Here is a 23,555-nt window from a genome sequence, read left to right on the forward strand (position 1 = left end):
CCTGATCCATAGCTCACCCATGTTTAATTAGCTTGACCTTGTTTTATGATGTCTTTATTTAAAGAAGAAAACCTTCAAATGCATATCTGTTGGTAGATTTAAAAAATACGTATTTTTTGTATTGTGTATCTGCTGGGTGTAGGGCAGGTAAGGGGTAGGTTGAGGTCAGCTTCATTCTTTCATTGAGAAATTGGGCAAACCATCTGTAACACCTTCCAATGCTCGCTGAACCCTGTTGCAAAAGATCAAAATGTCACAAACAACCTGTAAACATGTATTTATACACTAGCCCAAAGAATCTACGTACAAGCACTAAGAATGCACTTCGTTGTTTCTGAAAGTATGGTAGGTGTATCCAGCTTTATATTTAGCCTGACTTCAGTCTGTTTCAATTTGAGTACTGATTAGGAAACTTTGTAGTTTTTCTTGAGTCAGCTCTTTTTTTCCCCGCAATTTCAGATAAAGTGCTATCATCTAGCATTGGACTTTCTGTTGGCCACAGTTGAGTTATTTCAGACAAGATCAGTTTATCTGGTCATTTAGGATGTTCTGTACTCTATAATATTTCTGATCTTCAAGGCTCTGCACATTGAGCTGGATGAAACTTATATAGTTCTCTCAAATATGTGATAACATCTTAAATAACTGTCCAGGGGGGAAAAAAAAGTTCAATTTTAAACTGACTAGTACCACTGACATCAGTAGGATAACTTTATCAACAGAAAGCTAAAGAGATTCACTGTCCTCTGCAGAACTGTCCTTGGTGAGCAGTACATTTGGAAGTTAGCAAGGTGTTGGTATTGAGTTATAAAGCCATTGATGGATCTTAGGTTCTCTTTGAATTGTTGTTTAAGGTGAGGAGGAACTTTTTATAAAGCACAAAACTTTTGAAGTAAAAATAATTGGTTTTGGTGTAATGCTTGACATTTCCTCTTAGTATGTGCTTTATTTTCCTGTAACAGACCTGTAACAGACTGTTTGTAGTTGTGTTTTTTCATGGGAGTAAGACAAGCATGGTAAATTTAGAGCTACTGAATATGTTTTTGACTTCTCCCATATGCAAACAAATGCTTTTTCAAAAGGAAGGGTTCCTTAGAAGTTGCCAAAGCTTCATGCTTTTTGTATAGAAGTCTCTGCAGGAGGATCTGGATAGGCTGCACCGATAGGCTGAGGTCACCTGCATGAAGTTCAACAAGGCCAAGTGCCGGGTCCTGCACCTGGGGCGCAATAACCCCAAGCAGAGCTACAGGCTGGGAGATGAGTGGTTGGAGAGCTGCCAGGCAGAGAAGGACCTGGGAGTGATGGTGGACAGTCGGCTGAATATGAGCCAGCAGTGTGCTCAGGTGGCCAAGAAGGCCAACGGCATCCTGGCTTGTATCAGAAACAGTGTGACCAGCAGGGCTAGGGAGGTGATCGTCCCCCTGTACTCGGCTCTGGTGAGGCCGCACCTCGAGTACTGTGTTCAGTTTTGGGCCCCTCACTACAAGAAGGACATCGAGGTGCTTGAGCGGGTCCAGAGAAGGGCGATGAAGCTGGTGAGGGGCCTGGAGAACAAGTCCTACGAGGAGCGGCTGAGGGAGCTGGGCTTGTTCAGCCTGGAGAAGAGGAGGCTCAGGGGCGACCTTATTGCTCTCTACAGGTACCTTAAAGGAGGCTGTAGTGAGGTGGGGCTTGGTCTGTTCTCCCACGTGCCTGGTGACAGGACGAGGGGGAATGGGCTTAAGTTGCGCCAGGGGAGTTTTAGGTTGGATATTAGGAAGAACTTCTTTACTGAAAGGGTTGTTAGACATTGGAACAGGCTGCCCAGGGAGGTGGTGGAGTCACCATCCCTGGAAGTCTTCAAAAGACGTTTAGATGTAGAGCTTAGGGATATGGTTTAGTGGGGACTGTTAGTGTTAGGTTAGAGGTTGGACTTGATGATCTTGAGGTCTCTTCCAACCTAGAAATTCTGTGATTCTGTGATTCCCATTGTTTTTCTTGATCTGACCATTCACATGTACACCTGTAAATCTCAGCTATGCTTTCACAGAGACGGAGCTTAGCCATCCACTAATGCTGATAGACAGTTGTGGTAGAAGCAATGCTCTGTTGTATAAGCAGAGAATACCTTATGTTCTCTGCTTATATTCAGAATCAGATCTTCTTAGCCCTTTAACTTTCGGGGCTCATTTCTGGTATGGCTCGTCTACCTTCCCTTTCCAGCCCCTCAATCTGTTGTGCGGACAGATTCTTCTGCTGCCAGTTATGTACCAAATACTGTGTTGCTTCTTCTTATGGTACTTCGTTTCACCATCCATCATCTTACCTCCTGTCCACATGTAACCATTTATTTTTCTTTCCACTCCTTTTATGCTGTGAATAAAGTTCTACTTTCTATGATTACTGCAGGACATAACAGTACATGGGTACCTGCTGTTAAGAACCACCAGTCCTGCAGATAAACATGATGGTTTTCTTTTCAGTTCTCTTTTTAGGTATAAATTACATAGCAAAAAGGCAACTACATTTCTCCCCCCAGCTGTGCTTAGGTATTTATATTCAAATATAAATCTTTTTGAAGGAGGGCAGCAATCATTTTAGAGACGTTCTTTTCAAAAACACGATAAATGAGAAGAGAACATGTCAGTGTTGTACTAGGGCAGCTGTGCTTATATTTGTGATTATGGTGGACCATTTCTTTATGAAAAGTTTTACTAACTGTATGACTGCTGCCATGCACCCATCAATCTGTCTCACACTGGCTGAAACTATAATTTGTAGCTGTACTTTTACTTTCCAGCAAGAAGTATTTGTTAGCAAAACAAGCTGGCCTCTGAAAGTATTGTAGTAACTACAGTTTGTTTGCCATGTGGTGATAAGGTTGCATGTTTTTGGAGTTCTGGGCTGAGTTTGTTGCAACTCAGCGGGGCACACTTGTCAAAATACAATCTATTTTGAAGAGGAGGAGGGGAAATGAGCAATTAATTGTAATATAAGGTTACAAATTTTTGATCTGTAGTGTGGAGGAAATCAATGAAATTGAGAAGAATATACCCAGTGAATGTCAATGTCAAACAGAGGAATATCTCATGTATTGTTGATGCTAGCTCACAACATCCTGTATAGAGAAGTGTCTGATACAGTGAGCTTCTTAAACTGGGGTAAGAGAATAGACAGGGAGGAGAGCTCTTCCTTCTTGGGATTAACTTTCCTATGTTCCAGTTCAAATACACGTTTCTGAAAGACACATCAGCCGCATGGCAACTGTACTTTGTGAATAATTTTTTTACATAATTTACATGAATTTCAGATGAATTGGAAGAATTTGTGTTACTACTGAGTGTGTGACAATTTTTTGAGATTAAGTGATTTAAAAATGTTTAAAAAAAATCTGAATAACTGGATCCTGAACAACTACAGTAACTAAAGCACTGACTGTAAAGAATTGCCAGCTGGAGGTATAAATCAACAGATTACAGCACATATACAGAGAAGTGTATAGAAGCAGTGACTGTTTGGATAAGCCATAGTCCTGCTGCTCAGCCACTGCTTTCACAACATTGTGACAGTCCTGGAAAAAGAATGTTTAAGAATAGCTCTAAAGAGCAAAGTTTGGCTCTGGGACTCCTCAGTGTTAAGGAAAATAAAACAATAGAAGTGCCTAGTTTAGGGTTTTGTGGATACCAGTACCATGTGGTTCAGAAGTAGAGAGTGACTTGCAAAAAGTAGAAAGCAGTAGATTTTCTGATGTGATAGGTAAAATGCAGCAAGTGGAAATGGTGAAAGCAAATGGCTAACAACATTAGCTCTGCAGGGGTGTTCTGAACAAATATGAATGAGTGAAGATTTTGTTTAATTCCAGAGATGATATTTTATCTTTTCCTGAGATTTAATTAGTGAAGATTCCCTCCTGTTCTTGTGTGAACTGCAGGTCATTATGCAGTTAGTCATAGAAGTTTGCACTTGTTTCCACTGGTGTTTGAATGAGTCATGTCCATAGTGTTGTGAAGCTGTAGACTGTGGAATGTAGTAGGAGTGTGTGTGTGTGAAGCAGAAGCTGCTCAAGGATAAAATCACTGGGTCTTTTACCCTAGTTTACAGAACAAATAACATCAGTCTGCAGTATGTATGCTTAAACACAGTATGTTTAGCATGTTCAAACTTGCACCTTCATACTTAAATAGTTGTGTATTGTTTAAATCTACATAGGTGAAAAGATTTCAGAGACGGAGACATTTGATCCCATTTGATCTCTATAGCATTTTTGTCTACCTAAGCAGCCATGCAACAGCTTGGTGCTTTTTTCAGTTTCTCAGGCTCCCTTTGAGCCTGCATTGTCTTCACACTGATTTGTCAGGCATCGGCCTTGGCACTGTTGAAATTGTTCTTTTCAGCCTCACTTTTTCAACATAGTAGAAAGGAGATGCTTTTGAAAATGTTCCCAGCAAAGGTCACTTTACAGTAAAGAAACATATGAAGTATTGGCAATGCATCCTAATGTTTTTCCTCACAAATAGATTTATAAAAGTGTGGAGTAGCACAGAGCTGCTTCACGGCCATTCAGCAGTTTTCATAAATGTAAGAATTATCTATCTGATCTTTGAATGATGGGGAGGATTTGGACATCTCTGATAATACTGTTGTGTCTACACTTAAATTTTGTTAAAGTTAGCACAGTTTCTTTATAAGTGTGGCTGTGAGGATGGCAAAGGCCTGGAGAAAGCAGATGATTAATATGGCTTAATCTTTCCAGGCCTGTTGTTGCAGGGTTCTTCACAGCAGCAATGAGGACAGGAGGTCATGTACAATTGTTGTAGAAGGATGGAGGTTTTCTTAGAATCAGCAGCTAAGTATTAAAGGATATATCTGTGTAAAGATTCTTTATTGAAGCAGTGCTGGAGAACTATTGAATAAACCTCAGAGTACAGAAAAAGAAAGGCTGAATGTATTTGAGTTACTGAAATCATCACTATTCTGCAGCCACTGGACTAATTTCTGTTGGGGTTGGACTCTTTTCAGCTGTAGTATTAATTGCAAGTACATGTGCATTATAATTTTATCAAATATATTTCTAAGTGACTAGTTATTCAGACTTAAACATTTTCCTTAGCAGATTCTCTTGCTCAGTTGTTCATTGTCTTTAATCAATGCATATTTTGAAGCTTGCAGTATGGCAGTACTAGTTTATCATATCAGAATTACAATATGAGTAGTTTACAAGGATTTTTTCCTTCCTTTTAACTGATGACGACTGATGTTGACAACTTCAAAAGGTATTTTTAAAAATTCTTCCCATGCATTTGGCTGCCAGTTGTGTTGGGAAGTGGAAGAATATCATCCAATAACATCTGAATTCCATCCCCTTGGAGGGAGAGATTGAAGGGTTATATTCCTGCAAGATCAGCCAAAAGAGAGAAAAGTGTTTTCAGGTGTAACAAGGGAGCTCAAGAAAGAATTTATTTTTGGCCAGGGCATCCTTAGAATGGTGGAGGCTAAGATTTTGACGATTGGTTTCTTGTACAGGTGAACTGTTATTGGAGGAGTTTTTATTCTGCTAGTTCCCACACAGACCTTGTGCACGTTATGTGTATCATCAGGCTTTTTTTTTTCCTTTCTTTTTTTTTTTTTTTATTCTGTAGCCAAACACAGACTGCAAAACAAAACAAAACAAACAAAAAAAAGTGGGTCTTTGTTCCTTGCCTCTTGAAATGAGGTGATGTTGGTGTGAATACCCAATATCCCTTTCTTACATTCTTTTTCTGTGACAGACTGAGTATAAAAAGAGCATGAAGTCAGTGCTGTGTCATACTGCAACCCAATGCCATACTTTGAGGTGCTCTGAAAACACCTGTGTCTTCCAGATGACATCTTTCTGTATTATATGGGATCAGCTTTTTGTCTAACTGGAAGCAGGGCCTGTCTGATTATTAGGAAGCCAAAATGTGCAATAAAACCTAACCTATGAACCCAGGGTTTACACAGTAATGGTTGACTTACTGTTTTATACAGTAAGTCAACTGACCCTGCTTTATACATATTGTAGGTAAACATAATAATGAATGAAGATGTAAAGTCAAGCTCATTATGAAGATTGATATTAGCATTTCTTGAAATCCAACAAAATCTGATGAAAAATGCAAAGCTCAATCTTGTTGCAAGAAACCTTCCATCACGTTGATTTTGAGAAGTATCAGAGCCTGCAAGTACCTTTCATTTGGTCTGGTAGTTATCTAAAAGTGTATTTTATTTTTTTGTATCATCCAATACAAAACAAACAAACAAACAAACAAACAAAACGAGGCTGTGGCTTCACCCTTCTTATTAAGATGCCTTACAAGAAAAAAGGAAAAGGCCTGTGTTTTGACCCTTTTTTTCTGAAGGGTCTTGACATTATAGATTTCTTTTGCTGGGAACATGTGGCATAAAGGAGCACATTATCATTGCTAACAGAGAACTGAGATTCACGAGGTAGTTTTGCAATCACTTCCTAGTTATTTTGGCAAACTGCTTAATATGGCCATATTATGGTAGAATTGAATGATAGGAAAATGTAGTAATTAATCTTTACTATTAGTTATTGCAGAAATTTACCATTCCTTGAAAATAAACTAAAATATTTGCACAAAGATGAAAAGTTAGACACCAAGGTAAGGTGGGAGAGAGAGGGGAAGATCTGTTAGGAGAAAGGTGAGGAGAGCTCCAACATGAATATCCTATAATATAAACCTGAGCTGGTCGTGAATTGCAGGGTTTGCTACATTTTGCTGTATAGCAGCTTACCAGATTAAGCGTTCTAGTACTTGTGAAGAAGTTTGCTACAGCATCCATTTGCTAAGACCAATTTTTTCAAGGCACTTCTGTTGTGTGAAAGGTGAGTGAGTACAGTGAAGGAAATGTAGGCTTCTCTCTCTTTCTCGTGTTTTCTATGTTTTACATGGCAGTAGATAGACTGTTTTGTCTTAAAGTGTTTCTGCCTCTGTAATTTATTTTACTTTGGCTTCATCTGTCATAAAAATCCATTGTCTTGTATCTGAAAATGGGAACAGTAGAGTCCATAGCAAGGCTAGTCTGCAGGAGTAGTTTGTTAATGCAGACCGTAAAACATTCTCACTGCTGAAGTGAGCAAGTAAACTAGTTGTTAGTCTCACGTTCATTCTTTAGAAGTTTGTTGCATATACAGTGCTGTTAGATCCTTTTTTTGAAAGATTCCACAGCCTACTAATGAGCAAAATTGCAAGGTTTTTCAGAAGTGTTCAGTATTTGCACAACTTTCCACGATCATTTGAGAAGAGTTTATGGACTTTGCTGACCTGGTTAAGAATGGCTTTTTTTTTTCCAGCCAAATTGCAAACTGTTGTAAAAGAAAATACTTCAATTGTTAGCAGCTTCCTTTTTCTTTTTGCTCTATACTTCATTCCTGTTTTCTCTGGTATGTTTTTACATATTTTCTGTGCATATGGTTACCACAATGCCCCTTCTTTATACATTGTCTAGGAAAATGTTTCAAATGGACCAAATTCTATTTCCACTGGGCTTGGGAGCATTGTTGTTACTTTTCTGAAACTAAACTGGGAATGGAATTTGACCCTTGATAAATACTGGGATAATGTGAAACTGCAACCCGTGCTCCAACATGGACAGCTGAGCACCATCATATTGCAAGACTTCTTAGAAGCAGGGCTGAGAAGCAGGAAAGTTCTGTTCTTTAATGTTCTGCATTAAAAGCCATGAGGGAGCCAAACTTAAAACTGAGTGTAAAACAATAACAGTTTCAAGTGATACACAATTACATTTCAGATAACACGGTAAATTTAGAGACAGTATTCTGAGTTGGCTGATTCCAGTGTAACCCATGTCTACATATCTGAAGCTTATTAATAAGTTTCCAATATTATATCATCAGAACTTTCACTGAACAGGGTTCTCTTTCTAAAATTATAGGGCCTATGTTGTCTGTGTGGCAAACTTGATTGACATAACAAGCTTTCTTCTGTTAGCAATGCTATCATTAGAAGTAACTTAAATGGGAAAACAATACAAGTAAAGAAATAAATTTGAAAGCTCGAGAGATTTCTCCCTTTACTTGATATGTTTTAGGTGGCATATAGCTATTATCAGCCATCTTTTGGAGTATGTGTTTTTGTTTTTTTGTTTTTTTTTTGTTTTGTTTTTTTTTGTTTTGTTTTTTTTTTTGGTAAGATTGTTTTTACTTTATTTAAAACTAGATAATGATCTTTATTTCCCAAATTAATTAATAGTAGCTCTTCAACTAGTACTGATTTTCTAGGAGGAATCAGTGGTTTATAAATTAGTTGAAAGTTTAAATAGGCCATCTAGATACACAGGCATTTTTTATCAAGGATTTTAACATGATCTAGTAGCATATTGCTCATGTGAATATCTATTCAGGATGAGAAATACTTGAACTCACCTTTTTTTTTTTTCTTTTTCTGTTTTTGTGTCCTTTCTTCCTTCGTCTTGCCCTGTTTTCTTACAGAGATCAGAATGTTGTGGATCCTGCTTTGGAGTATGTTAAGGTAAGGTACCAGTTCTTACCCTTCACATATTTCATTCAGAATATAACTAGCACTGCCAGAGTCTTTCCAGTTCTTTGTAGATAAATAGTGCTTCTGTATATCTTTTGTTACAGATAAACTAATTATAAATGTCAGACTGTTTTCTGCGTGCTTCAGTGGACATCATGTTTCAGGGGTAGACTGCATTTTGATACTGGGGCCTCTTTTCTGTTACATGGTGACTTTGATCTTTGTTAACAATTTACAAGAGTTCATATTCTTGTTTATGCATTTCTTGGGGAGGAACATATCTGCAAAAAATATAAAAATGTCAGGTTTATGGTTTTAGCAATATATTTGCTAACACTATAGTTAAAATTTTTCCTTCTGATCCAAAAAGTAAGTGGAATCCTGCCAAAACTGTATATTCTGTTTTCCTTTTATACAAGGTGAGACTACTTAAAATATATATATACCTATTTTATTAGTGTAAATCATAAACACTCTGGAGCATTCATAAATTTTATTCAAAAGTCAGTCCTGGTTTGGCAATATAGAAACTTTGGAAGAAACCTGAGGGATGTGATTCCGTACTGAGAGCCTCTTGTAGTGCTACATGTCTGTAATTTGCATTGAATTAGCACCTTTTACCATGGTTAATTTAAGTGAATAGTATGTCTTAGAGAACGAAAATCTGGTTTACAAATCATGTCTCTCAAATATGGGATTATTTAATTTCTGGCCTTTTTTCTCTGTGTTTTAAAAGATTCTAATTTTCTATAAAGGATCTGAGAAGTACAGATTATCCTTGACTATAGGGTATTTCTGTAACTATTCCATGGGGACATGTGAATTTCTCAGATGTGTATATTACTGCTTCAGGTTAGAGTTGAGGTGACAAAGAGACTAGAGAGCCAATAGCAACAAATTGAATAGGATATTCCAAAGTCAGCTGGGTTCTGCTACTAGAATTCCCTTCGTGGGTGTTCATAGTTGAGGAAAATGGGGGGGTGCCCAGGTTAGGGTTGAGGCTGATAGAACAAGTAAACTAGGAGAAACAATAAGGCAGTGTTGGGAAGGGACTGCCAAAGAAAAGTGCCAAGAATTAATTTGCCTGTGGGAGGGGTTGTCTGCCGGACCTTCAGCCTAGGGTTGGGGCGGGGGAAGGAGTTTAAGTTTGGAGGAAGAGAAGAGGAAGACCAGAACTGGAAGGCCCATGGAAAAGGGGCTGCCAAAGGACTCAGGGGACTGCTGGTGAAATTCGGCTTTAAACATTGGTTAGTTCAGTGTTGCAAAGTCCCCTGGGAAGTCCTGGTTGGACCTTGGACCTGGCCTGTTAACCTGTCTTGCCTGAGGCTCGCTGGACTGTCACAGGACTTGTCAGTGGCATCACCCTCATCAGCGTGCTTCTGCCTTGGTACTCTGGGACTGGACCTTATTGGGGAGCTTGCCAAGGCATACCTAGTCCCCTTCAACTGCAAGACAGCTAGTTTTAAACTTTAAAATAATTTAAAAGAGGTAAGCAGAGCAACTTCAGATGCAAATCCTCATTGTTTCTGTAGTGATGCAAACATGCTACGTGACGTTGTGGGTCCCGTAAGAAAGGCAATACTTGTTCAGAACATGCTCCTGCTGGGAGGTGTTCAACATCTCTTCAGAATTGGATTCTGCTGTAAATAGAATGGGTAGAATTAATTCAGCTACAAGAAATAACACGGTTATCTTCTGATTCAACATGCTCTGCTTCACAATGGAAAGAATATCATAGTGCTTATCACGGCAGTAGTGACTACATGCAGACACTGCTACAAAGGGCAAAGAGACTGATGGTAAACTCAGAAGCCAGTTGTATCAATTTTCTCTTTATGCAAACCTTTACCCTGCTCGAATCTGGTGACAAGAAGTAATAGGAATAGTTCCTTGCATTTAGATACGCTCTGGCTGGAGGAAAGGCAAAATAAATTATTTTTCCTTCTCTATTTTGTTCAAGATACAAGATAGAAAAGGCACGATTATAAAATTAATCCTCTGAAGATGTTCTTTTATAGGCTGCTCTCTATAGATGTGCTGTGGTTTCAAATACTTGAATCTAGAGTACAGCTCACAAATGGCAGTTTTCTGCATCTTGAATGTTGATGTATAAGTTCATTCAGTATACAAAGAGACCTAATTATGCAAAACCGAGTTCTAAGGAAAAAAATGTACTGATTTGCTGGAGTCTGAGTACTGAAGTGTCTGTATGACTTCAACCATTCCTTTGTCTTCACAGTGTTGCTGAAACCATGGTCACAGTTAAATGGCTCTTTCAAAACCCCTTTTATGGTAGAAGCAAAAACAGGCCAGACTGCTTTGAGTCAGGCTGCTAAGTCATGAAAGAGATTTACGGACACAAAGGCACGTTGTACATTCCGTGAGATTTTTACAAGTTTTATGAGCCAAATAATAGATCCATTGGTAGTCTCAGCAGGTTCTTCCCACACCGTGAGTCTACGCATCCACAGAACAGTCTCCTGCAAGGGAGAAAAGATCAAGTGCTGGCAGCTTTGAGTGTGTTGGAGAACTTCTTGAGAGTTGTTTTGATCAAATTCGTGTGAACTGAAGATAGCTTTCTGTCCCATTCCTATGCGCTGTAAATACTTTAGGATCTTCTAGACAGAAGCCTGCACTATAGTCATTAAAACTGTATCACAGCAGAAAGAAAGAAACAGATTTCTCTCTTCATTTTATGTAAGTCTTTTTAGTATTTTCCATGGAAAAGTGCTAATAAGTACAGAAATACTCATCAGAATATTACTAAGGCCTGAGATTTTGGAAATGTATTTTAATCCATTAGAAGAAGAATTACAGAATTTATGACTGATTGTCTGCTGAGCATGGTCATGAGGCAAGTTTATATTTAGATTCATATTTGAAAATCAACTGTCAGTGGTTTAAGGAAGTTACAGCTGCAGAAAAATGCCATTCCCTTGTGATGTTCTACTGAATGATACATGTTTCTCAGCACTATAGTGTTCATTTTTCCCTTATTTTACTCCTTGATTTTTTTATAAAGCAAGCTGTCATAGATCATATTGCCATTTGTGACAGCTTTAGTGAACACAACTAAAAATAAAATGCTGGTGACATTCCAACGTGTTGGTTATATCTAGTTTTGCAAGATAGGACAGTACTTTGTGGGTTTAATTCAACTGCAGGGAACTTGGATCCCATGATGAGGTTTATTGATGCACAGTTTGTATTGCACAAATTCGTCGTATTGTTGATGTCAATCACACGTGGGGGCATTTGACCCTCATCATTCTAATGGCTGTTCCAAGAAGATAACTTGGAAGGAGCACTGTCAAAAGGGAAGTTTGTGTATTCATACATTTGGGAAGGTTTAGAAAAAAATCCTTGTCAGCATAACATGTATTTGCAGTTTGGGAAAGAGTTCTTCCTGATCACATTTGAGATTGCATTGCAAGAAGCCTTTTTTAGACATGGAAATATATTAAAGAAATCCCCACACTGGAAAACTTGCCAAGTACAGTGTATACCTGTTTATGAGCCGCTGTGTATCACTCTCCTGTAGAGACTTGTCTGTTGAGATGCGAGTTGTGACTTGTGAATGGAAAGTTTGTTGGGTTTCTGTGTTGTCTGACTGTTAGACATTAAGTATCTGAGCTTGGAGGATTGACTCACACTAAGGCACCAAATGTTCTTTTTGACCCTGTAAGTCTTTTTTTTTTTTTTTTTTCCCTTTTGCAACTGCAGTAGTGGCAACAGCATCACAGAAGGTAAAAGTATCAGGTGAGTATTTCAGCAAGGAGAAACGGAGTATGCCCATACAGTTAAGTTTGACTTTAGATGTTGCTTTGTCACTACGGGATTGGTATCCAATTTGAAGATCGTTGGCTTGACATCATTGGTCTCAATGATGTTTTACTAAGACATTTACATTTTTTCATGTTTCTCTACTTTGTAGGAGCTTATCCTTCACAAATATCACTCCACAGCAGTTACCTCTTGTACATAAATTGTGTAATTCAGAAAGTTAAGATACTGTTAGATCTAATCTAATGTTAAATACATAAATTTATCTAACTCACAGTGGAAAAAATCCTTAATTTTTGAGGCTTGCTGGCTTAACTGATAGTTATACGCTGCCCTCTGCTGGAAAAATACACTGCACCTGTATTTTACTCGACATGGATACTAAAAATCAAAATTTTCATAATTTATTATAACTTTCATAGTAATAAAAACTCATTTTTTTTTCTGCAGAGGCAAAGAATGAGGAAGAAAGATTTCCACCATCTATGCTTCCTCTTAAATCATAAAAGTTTTTGAGAAATTCTTTATGAGGGTGTCACTGACATTGTTATAACAGATGTTCTAATCTGTTCAGCAGCCCAGAAAATTTTCAAAAAAGACTTAAGGATTTGTATATGTAATTGAAATTCAGCATCTCTTAAGTAGTTAATTGCCCTAAAATCATTATGAGAATCTTGCTCCCATTTATTTGAAGTTAATGCAAACTTGTTTCATTTGATAGAGCAGTTATCCATAATTACACCCAAGCTTCAATACTTTCCAATGTTGAGATTTGTTTGACCCAACAGGCTACTGTCTGAAAAGATGGCCGAGTCAGCAAGTCTTTTGGGTACAAAGTGATGAATAAAATTTAAGATCGTGTTTCCAGTAAATATGCAGGAACAGTGATTCTATAGCTGTGCAAGACAATGCTCTTCTCAGTCTGCTGTCCTAGTTCATGTTTCCCTAGTAGGGTGATTCCCAAGTTAGCCTGTTAATGTCTGGGGCTTTTTGTTCTTTCCCAACCCCCAATTCTTGAATGACCTGATTAGCTCTTAAGATCTGGGTTTTGTGGTGGTGGTGGTGTTTTTGTTTGTTTTAGTATAATGAGAGCTGAGATTTTATTTTATTTTTCCTTATGAATTTAGTCAAGTGGATAGTAACTTTCTAATTATTCTGGCCTTTATTTTGAAGTCTTTTAGCAGTGGTTCTTGCATTCTCTTTCCCTGATGCTGAAAGAGTTTAGGGTATTTTGCATGTGCAACAGCTTTTGTAGTGCCTAGTGTACTTTGGTAAATCTGAAATATGTCTTCTTGCAGCATGCATTCTCTCTAATTGCATGCTAAAGATTAACCTTACATTTAGCCTCTCATTATAAATTTGACCCTGTTGATGTCTGTATTCTGGTACTTGAAAGTTATCGCTCATTAACTCTTAAATTATATCTGTTCTGGAGTCATCACAAGCTACTGAATGCACAGATATCACAATAAGCTTTGAGTAGAAAACTGTCTATAAAATTACACTACACTATTTTGCCTGGTGCCAATAGACACTTAGTTGATCTTTTCAGTATCTTTGTTAGATCAATGACTATTATCGAGCCATGTTCACAGATGAGAAATGTCAACTGGAAAAACCTGAATCTGACGGGTTGGACAGAAATTTTGAGGTGCAGAGAAAAGCCTAGCTTTCATATTATAAAAAAATTTACTTTGTCTCTAGAGATCTTGTGAAACTTGGATTTAAGTGAAAAAAACTTTTTCTCCAAAATATTAGTGCCTGTGGCCTTCAAATGCTGACAGTTACAGATTGCTATTTATGTTATCCCCAAGTCAAAATGATAGTGTCAGTGAAAAGAAATAGTAGTAGGTGATGAAGATTATTTACATTTCAAAGAAAGGGGTAAAAATAGGTGTTTTTTTTTGTTTGTTTGTTTTTTTACTTTTAAGACATTGTCTAGTTCTTCTTGATTTGTGATTCATTTTCATTGCAAAAGGAGTTATCTGTCAGATATCGTGGTTGTTGAAGGGATGGATCATTTCTGGAAAAAACAGTGCTTTCCTGTGTAATCCCATACCCAGTCCTTTACACTGCAGTAGGCAATGTATTCCCTTATTTGCTAAAAAAGAGTGTACCATTTCCCACAAAAGTGCTTCCTGTGGGGGGGAAAGAAAGGTGCTGAATCATACCTTCACTGTGCCTAATTTCTCCCACTTCAACTGCAGTGTACATCTTAAGTATTCTTGGTAAGAGCAACCCTGTGCATGATAAAAAGTGTTTGAAGATTTGAGAGGAGAACACATTGAAGTAAATCTAGTTGTAAAGTGGATTTAGTTTTCTTTCCATTTTCAATTTCTGTACAAACGCTTGTGTCTATTGACACAAGAAGAAAAAGGTGTCTTGCTGTGTGTTGGCATCAGCTGGAATTCTTATAGCTGACACTAGTCTTTTATATATCTATGTTAATAGGTGTGTACATATATAAAAGGTATGAGTGCAGGTAAAATTTAATCCTTTCCATGTGAGATATTTGAACTCTGCAGAACAGAAGAGAAACCTGACTGCAGTCTACCATCTTTAGTGTTGATCTGTTCTTAACTGTTACTGAGCTGTGTCCTTTGTGCAGAATACTTTTCATTTTGGGTTTTCAGTATTGTTCCACAGGAACTGTGCTTTGAGGATGATAGTTATTGATATGATTGGGTCCTTTTCATTGTCTTGTGGGTGGACTATATATATATATATATATATATATACATTATATTATATTTATTTATATTTAAATAAATATAATAATTTTATCATATTTATTATATTTAAATATAATATAAATTATATTTATATTATATGTATATTTATGTATATATTTATTACATATAAATATATATATTTCTTTTTTTTTGAGTTACAGTTGAAATTGGAGTAAATCTCAAATAAACACTTTATTTTGATAGGATTGGGGAGATTTTCAGAAGAAGAAATCTGCAGCTAGCAATTGCATTAAATGGGTCCTTTTTATATGCAAGAGAACTGTACTGTGTCAAGTAATGCTGAAGTTAGATTAGTGACAGCTATGTTGGCTAAAAAGAGAAGACAATATGAGCCAGAAGTTTGGAACTAATTCTAAAAAAAAAAAGTAAATTTACGCCTTTTCAATTTTATTTATTTTTATTCTAATACAAATAAATAAATTGAAAAAAATAACAGGTGAGGCATTACAAAATAGCTTCATGTTTGTATGCAAGTTGGCAGACAGTAGATGGAGCTCAAGCATATATAGACTAGTTTTTGATAAGATGCATAAAACTGGCTGGTGGCCTCTTAATAGATGGCTGTAAGACAAACAATGCTTATTGTCAGATATCTAAAAAGTTTACATGTTATTAATAAAAGATCATTTTTTTCAAAGGTATTTGGATATCTTAAAGTGCACCTTAGGACCCTGTAGGAAGCTCTTCAGGAGGTTGGGCACCTATTTCTTGCAGATTCCAATCTGTATTTTTAGATAAGTTGTATTACCAAAGAGGTTTATTCATTCAACACTGAATACTAAATAGATGCAAACTCCATGTTCTTACTCTTCCTGTACAACAGCTACAGGCCTTACAGAACTGCCATAGAAGGAGGGAGTTTTGCTGACCTCTCCTGTACCACACCCTTGCAATGCAAACAAATGTAATTACAACTACAGTGCTATCTATTGCTTTATTATCAGGAGCTGCACCAACAGCCTGCAGGAGGTTAGAAGGACATGAAAGACTCAGTTCCAGTAAGAAATATCACAGGAATGGTACAACCTGAGCTGGGTGGTGGGACATTACGGCGCCTGTAGACAGTTGAGTTAAGGACAAATAAAAGTAAGCAGTGTTTTAGAACTATGTTGCCATCCTTTTTCTCCCACATATTCTACAATTTAAAAAGTGTTCAGCTGTAAGCAGTTGGGCACTACCTGTATTTGGAGGCATCCCCCACAGAAGTTTGATTAGGGATGCTAGGCCATGTCCTAATGACTAAGTACTGAGACTAAATGGTAGTGGGCATCATGAAGATGCTGTTTTGTGTGGACAACTTGTTTGTCAGTTGTATCCTCTGTTTCCTTACTTTTTCGTACATCAAAAGAAGAAATAATTAGTTATATAGAGAAGTAATACATATTAAAGGAAGAATGTTCCAATCTTAGGATCTCCATGCTTTGATTTGTTTTTTCTCTTTAAAATTGTATTCGTGTTATGTCTTACTACAACCTTCTGGATGCATTGTATAGCAGTGGGTGCTTACAACCCTTGTTAGATTGTGTGTGCGCACTGTGCAGTCAGGAGGTGCCTGCCATATGTCGTCACAAGTCCCACGCACTGTGCAAGCAGGAGGTGCTGTATGCCGTATGGTGACACGAGTCCAGCGCCAGTGACTGGCGTGCTCTGGATTGGCTGCCTGCTGTGTCACATCCAATTTATGCTGTTGACCCTTGTACTGTACACCATGTCTACTCTCGTTTATAGTTGGCTTTCTGGGTGGATTGTTTACTTTTTACTTAGTGAAAAGAAATCTAATGTAGCATTGCATGTATTCCACTGGATATAGTTGGGCTGATTTAAATGCTTAGGTAATTTGTCAATGTAGCACCATCTAACAGTGGCAAGTCACCAATTCCATTCTGTAGTTTAGTCTAAAATTATTTCTCTATAATATGAAATCACGAATCATATCTCTCTGTATGAATTATAAGTACACCCGTGAACATGAGTGCTGTTTGGACCAAATGATCTCGATGGTATTTTCCAACCTTTATAATTCTATGGAAATAACTTTTTTTTTTTTTTTTTTTTTTTTTTTTTTTTTTTTATCTCTGCAGACTGTTCTGATAATTTCAGACTGCTTGTGAGATTTCAAGTATTTGTATTTTTACAGAGTTTGGTTGCATTACTTGAGGCACTTGCAACTTTGAAGCCAAATAAATCTTTGGTTGGTTTTGTGATGAGAGAAAAAGAAGCCCAGAACCTCAAGAGAAATGATTCCTACATTCTGTCTCATTTAATGTATAAGATTAAAGCAGCCTAAAAGGATTCCCCCAGAACAGGTTTGCACTATCCAATGTGAATACTTCAAGCTCTTGCATATGCAATGTGCTGTGGATGGGGTTGGAGACAGTTTAGGTGTGTCAGGAGAACAGTCCCAATCTGCAGTGCTGAATAAGTGTAATTTAAACCAGATCATGAAACTCCCTAAATAACTCTACAGGCTTTATAATAATACAGATGGGATCAGGAAAGACACCTTAATTTCTCTTCCTGTTGGACTATTAGGAACCTGATACCAAATGTGATCAAGTGTCCTTCAATTTGTGTCCTTAAATTTGTGTCCTTAAATTTGCGTCCTTAAGTTCTGTGAGTTCAGAAAGTCTTTCTTAATAAACTTACCTATCAAAAGCACTCTAGCCAGACATCCTTAGAAACAAATGAAGGCATTATCAGATATTTTAAGATTCTTGGCAATAATCTTTGAAAACGAAGAAAGGAATCTGATATGATAGTTGATCTCCTGATGTTGGAAAGTATTAGAAATAAATGAATAGATTGACTTAGCAGAAACATCACGTTTGATGTTTCTTAGGTTCATGAAACAATTTATTTCTCATGCAATCAACCCAAAGTACCAGGAAAAGGTTGCAGAACAGGAGAGTGGAAATGGCTGAACCATCCTTAGCTCCTCCGAGTCAATATTTACTGGATATAAATTAAGTGTAATTTGGAGCAGCCTGAAGGCTGTTCATAATCATGCTGGCTGAAAGAGCTCTGTGATAGCCAACAGTGCAAGAATTATTGTACCATTACCCAGAGGTTTCTTGCATACTACTTTCTTCCAGTAGTCTTAATTTTCATAGTGATATATCACAGCGTCATATCAAGGTTCCAGTTCTGACTCTGGTTCTTAAGAATGCATCGTCTATTCATTGAACCATATGTGCAGACCTTGTGTAACCTTTATTAAAAAAAAAATCCTATTAGTTTTGCTTAAAAAAATAGATTTGCTATCTGAATAAAGCAGTCTTTCCTGCTGGTTATACATATTTAAAAATAAACAAACAAAAAACAGCTGCTGTATAAAATTGTACAGTATTATTTTTAAGGGTTAGTTTCATTGTTTCTGGCATTCCCGCACCATATGTAGTTTTTGATTCTTTAATTCGTAATTTATGCAGTACAGTTTGGGTTGAGCAGTGGATGTAAAACTTCTTAGTACTGCTTGGTAACAAGCCTTTCAAATGAAAAATAGGTATGCCCACATTGAGCACACATTAGGCCAAATTTACTTTCCAGATTGAGCTGTGCTAGTCTCATTGAAGCAAAGACATTGTGCCTACAATCAAGGTAGTCAGTTGAAGGTGCTCATTCAGTCCCAATGCTTTCAGTACGGAAAATACTAGAGGGGGAATCCAGATCCTGTTGAAAAGGTTTTGTAAGATTCGTATGTAAAAAAATATAATAATCTTTGCCTTGGCCTTGCTTGTTGTTTGTTATGTGCTGTTTCAGGTGAAAGAACTATGTCAGGAATTGTATCATTTGAGCTAGACCATTGAAAATATACCAGTGAGTTTCCCTAGGTAAATGAGTCACACAAGAAGTTGCAAAACTAGTAGGTCTTTCTGAAAGACATGAATGTACATGTAAAGTCATCAAGGCCTGGGGAAATGTGTGCATTAACTAATGAACCACAACAGTGGTTGGATTTGCAGTCTAGGGCTTGATAAAGTAAGAAAGCACAAGTATGTAAAGGATATTGCATCCTCTCTGTTGTCATAAGTACCGAATCATGCTGTTGTGGGGATTTGGGGTTGTTTCTTTTTTTTTTTTTTTTTCCTTTCAGTAGATCACTTCATGATGAACTGTATTAAAACTGTTGCTTCAGTCTTCAACTCTTTGGAAATCTATTTTTTTAATTCTTACGATGACTGAGAACTTTAGTCTGAATTCCAGTGTAGGTTTATTCATTGCTAAGTCATAATAAGCACCCCTGCAAGCACCTCTCTTTTTCAAACTTATTTCTGATTCTTTTTGGAGCAAAGGTAACCCACCTTATTTTTCATTGCTAAACCATTTAGCTTCTGTTGCCAAAATAACTTACTCATCCTAATAGCTCTTTTCATCACCTGGTATGGTTTTGAGTTACTTGTATTGCACACTGATTCCTAATACTTTCTTGTAATCATTACATAGCAGAAATGCTATATTATAATAATTCAAGGATGCATCCTTGAATTTCATTTCCCTTTTTGTGTGTGTGTTTTATTTATTTATTTATTTTTTCCTCCTCTATAAACTGGATTAGGATGTTACTATAAGAACCTGTGAAGCTTCTTCAGAAAAAACATCTTTGATATGTCCTCCCGTAGTACCAAAAATGTTCAGACACAGTCACAGTCAAGGCTTTTGTCTTTGGAATTCTGCAGGGTATCTTTCGATCTTCTCAGACTACTTCTCTGTCAGACTACTTTGAGGTGTTTCTACTCCCCAGCAATAAGTAGGACTCTGTATTCTGAGCTGATCTTTTATCCTTTTTCATGTCAAGGTAATAATTTTTGAGTCCGTTTTCTTCTGTTCTAGAGAGTTTTCCTTTCCTCAGAAGAGTCACAGGCATAACATCTCCTGCACTGAGCCATGTAGTGTGACTAATTTTATGAACACTCTTGTTTTATTGCTTAATTTGGTGCTAGTTACCTGCAAACATTTGGTGGCCAAACAGGGTAAGAGAACTTTACGCATCATGCTTCCTTTTTCTTGGTTTCAAGACTGGGGTTACATTTTCTATTTGAATGGGCTCTCCATTCCCCTTGCTTTGAAAGGCAGTGCACATTTTAAGTCTTTGCTCAGTGCTGCTGCTTGGTTTATGTGACAAGTCCCATTGCTTGATGTGGGCACTGAGGACGTTTCACATTGTTCAATCAATGTGGGAAGGAGGTACTCTATTATTAGGTGGGAAGTATTGCTTTGTGAGGTAGTATCTGAGGACATCCATAAACATTTAATATATATGCCCTCCTAATTATGGGTTATATTTGTTGCTGATGAAAAAGACAAGTAGCTGTTCCTTTTAACCACTTCTCATGGTTCCACTCGAGTGGGCAGCCGAGCTCCACCACAGCCGCTCTCTCACTCTCCCAGCTCAAAGAGGAATGGGGAGAAAATATGATAAAAAGGGCTCAAAGGTTGAGATAAGGACAAGAAGATTGTGCAGTAATTATTGTAACGGGCAAAACAGACTCTGCATAGGGAGATAGTAAGATTTATTGCCTATTACTAACAAGCTAGAAAAGTGAGAAACAAAGGAAAGAAACCAAAAGCACCTTCCCCCCCCATCCACCCTCTTCCACCTCCTCCCCCCGAGTGGTGCAGGGGAACGGGGCAATGGGGGTTATGATCAGTCTACAGCACTTCTTCTCTGCTGCTCCTTCTCGGTCACTCTCATCCCCTGTGCTGTGGGGTCCTTCCCACGGGATGCAGTCCTTGATGAACTGATCCAGCGTGGGCTTCCCACAGGCAGCAGCTCTTCCAGAGCTGCTCCAGATATGGGTCCGTACCACGGGGTCCATCCCTCAGGAGAAAACTGCTCCAACCTGGCTCCCCCACGGGCAGCAGCTTCTGCCAGGTCACCTGCTCCTGCGTGGTCTCCTCTCCACGGGCTACAGGTCTGGCCCGGAATCTGCTCTGGCAGGGGTCTTCCACAGGCGGCAGCCTCCGTCAATGCAGGTCCACCTGCTCCACCATGGTCTCCTCCACGGGCTGCAGCGTGGGACCCTGCTCCACCGTGGTACTCCATGGGCTGCAGGGGGACAGCCTGCTTCACCATGGTCCTCACCACAGGCTGCAGGGGACTTCTGCTCCGGCGCCTGGAGCACCTCTCCCCCTCCTTCTGCACTGACCTTGGCGCCTGCAAGGCTGTTCCTCACTCCTCTCACTCTCCCAGCTGCTGTGTGGCGCAGTGTTTTTTTCCCTGTCTTAAATATGCTCTCACAGAGGCGCAAAACAACATCACTTATTGGCTCAGCTCTGGAAAACAATGGGGCCCTTAGCAAACATGGGGCAGCTTCTAGATCCTTCTCACAGAAACCACTGCTATGGCCCCCTGCTACCAAAGCCTTGCCACGTAAACCCGCTACACCACTCCTTGGCATTTACTCTTTCCTAAACTGAGGTCTGAAACATCTATGACTTCTGGATTTTTTGCTATCATCCAGTTTATAAATGACTGATACTTTCAAAGTTTCTCTTTAAGTATTACAGGCCTTCTTGCAGCCCTTAATCCAGTGCATTTTGTTTCCTTCACATCTCCTAATCAGGCTGCTTTGGAGGTGAGGTGTTGGCTCTAAGTGCTATTATAACTAGGCAAGTTATTTCCTTTTTTTGCCTTAGTTCTTGAGAGGTCATTGAGGTGTGGAGGACACATACTTTGCTGATCAGTGGTTTACTAGTCAGTAAGCTGTCCACTAACAACCTGGGAATTCATTAACTCTCTTCTTGTTGTGGGGAGTTCTTGTTCTCAGAGCTTTTCATACCTTCTCGTCCTGTTTTGTGTTGGTAGAAACTACCTCCAAACCAAGAAAACTCGCTTTTGATTGCACACTTCATGGCAAAAGTGAAATTTTGAAATTAAAATACAAGCTGCTTGGACTGCAGAAAGTAGATAGCCTCATCTATTTCCTAAATGAAGCACGTCAGAGTAGGTGTGCTTAATACCACTGTTAAAGCAGAAGAGGTAGAATGAGTGCAGAGTTGTGAGAACCAATGCTGCATTGATTTAACTTAATTTCTTGGCACCTGCACATTGCAGTTCTAAGACAAATTTTAATGAATTGCTAGTTAATCTTGAATGAAATAAAACTTCCTAAAATTACTGAAATTTAAAAATGCAGTGTGTTATCATTTGAACAGTTATTTTTGGTTTGCTGGTCCCTTTTTTCTAGTGGTATCTTCTGTCAATGAATTCCACAAGCTTTTCATACTTTCGGGTGAAATTCGCTTCTACTAGAATCTACAAAACAGAGTCAACATCTTTTTTTGAGGGTGTGTGTGATAAATGCAGTTTTTATTCTTGTTCTCTTCTAGTGGCAATGGAAAAAAACAGAATATGATACTATTAACCACGTAAAATATTCTGAACAAGTTGCCTTTGGTCAACAGGCGATACGTTAAATGGAGAAATGGATTAAAAAACATTTTGCAGCTATAGAAGAACTACACAAATTATGCTTGAACTAAACTATGTAGTCTCTGCAACTTGGTAGGAGTAAGAAAACTGAGACACAGCTGAACAGTTGAGGTTTCACCTGGATGAAAAGAATGCTGCTTAAGTAGGCAGTGCAGAAGAAATGTGCCCATCCCATTTCATAGACAATCTGTGATCAAGTTGTATCCTTGGAGAAGGATACTGTGATGCATAAATTCTGGAATGTCACTGGAATGCAGCATGTAAGAGAGGAAGATTAGAAGCGTGGAACAGAAGAAACTGTTATGCAGTTTTTAGTTCTCTTCCACAGCACAGATTGAAAATTACAGATGAAATATATGAATAGTATCAATCTTGCAGGTGATCTCCATGTGTGAGCATGGTATCCAAGAGAATAAAATCACAGGTGTAAATATAACTTGTTTTTATTTTGTTTTGGTGTTCTTTTTTCTTTGTGAAAGCAGATTGTCTTTAATCTTTTCTTTCTCTAGCAAATTGCACAATCCCATGGAACTGTCATCAAGCTAAAGCTGTCAGGTGTTAGCTGTAACTACTAATGGTACCTTGGTTACTCCACTAATACTGACCATGTTGGCAGTCTTGGTTTCTTGCTATTTTTTTATTCTTTTTTTTTTTTTTTTTTTTACAAGGACTGGTTGCCAGAAACTGCCTAATTAAAAATAAACAGATTTATCATTTTCCTTGGTTACTGAAACTCTAAGGATGTAAATCTTATTCGAGTATGATGAACAACAGTTGTCAAACACTAATCAACCGCTTTTCCTCTTCAGTTATCTCTTATGTGTTTGGAGGTGTTATTGATGATGCAGATAAAAATATTGCATGACTGGGCTGGAGCAACTGATTAAGCTATTACCAGCACAGGGAGACAATCAGGTTCTGTATCTCATCGAGAAGTTTGCCTTGAGCTGGTGTCTTAAATGCAGCTCTGAGCCAGGGGATACCAAGATAGAGGAGCTAGGATTTCACTGGGTGAGTGGAACAGATCACATGAGGATTCTGGCACACTCTGTATGGCATGCT

At 38.1% G+C, this 23,555-nt stretch overlaps 1 protein-coding gene across 5 annotated transcripts in view; it reads left to right on the plus strand.

The window, feature by feature from the left end:
* The window catches only part of BCAR3 (BCAR3 adaptor protein, NSP family member), a 98,125-nt gene that overhangs the window by 52,059 nt on the left and 22,511 nt on the right, over positions 1–23,555 (plus strand). For all 5 annotated transcript variants that reach the window (XM_068689991.1, XM_068689989.1, XM_068689996.1 and 2 more), the window contains exon 3: positions 8,477–8,516. In XM_068689991.1, the coding sequence (XP_068546092.1) occupies positions 8,477–8,516 (40 nt within the window). The remainder of the gene's footprint in view (positions 1–8,476; positions 8,517–23,555) is intronic.

This window comes from Anas acuta, chromosome 8 (genome assembly GCF_963932015.1).
Source record: "Anas acuta chromosome 8, bAnaAcu1.1, whole genome shotgun sequence".
Classification (NCBI taxonomy): domain Eukaryota; kingdom Metazoa; phylum Chordata; class Aves; order Anseriformes; family Anatidae; genus Anas; species Anas acuta.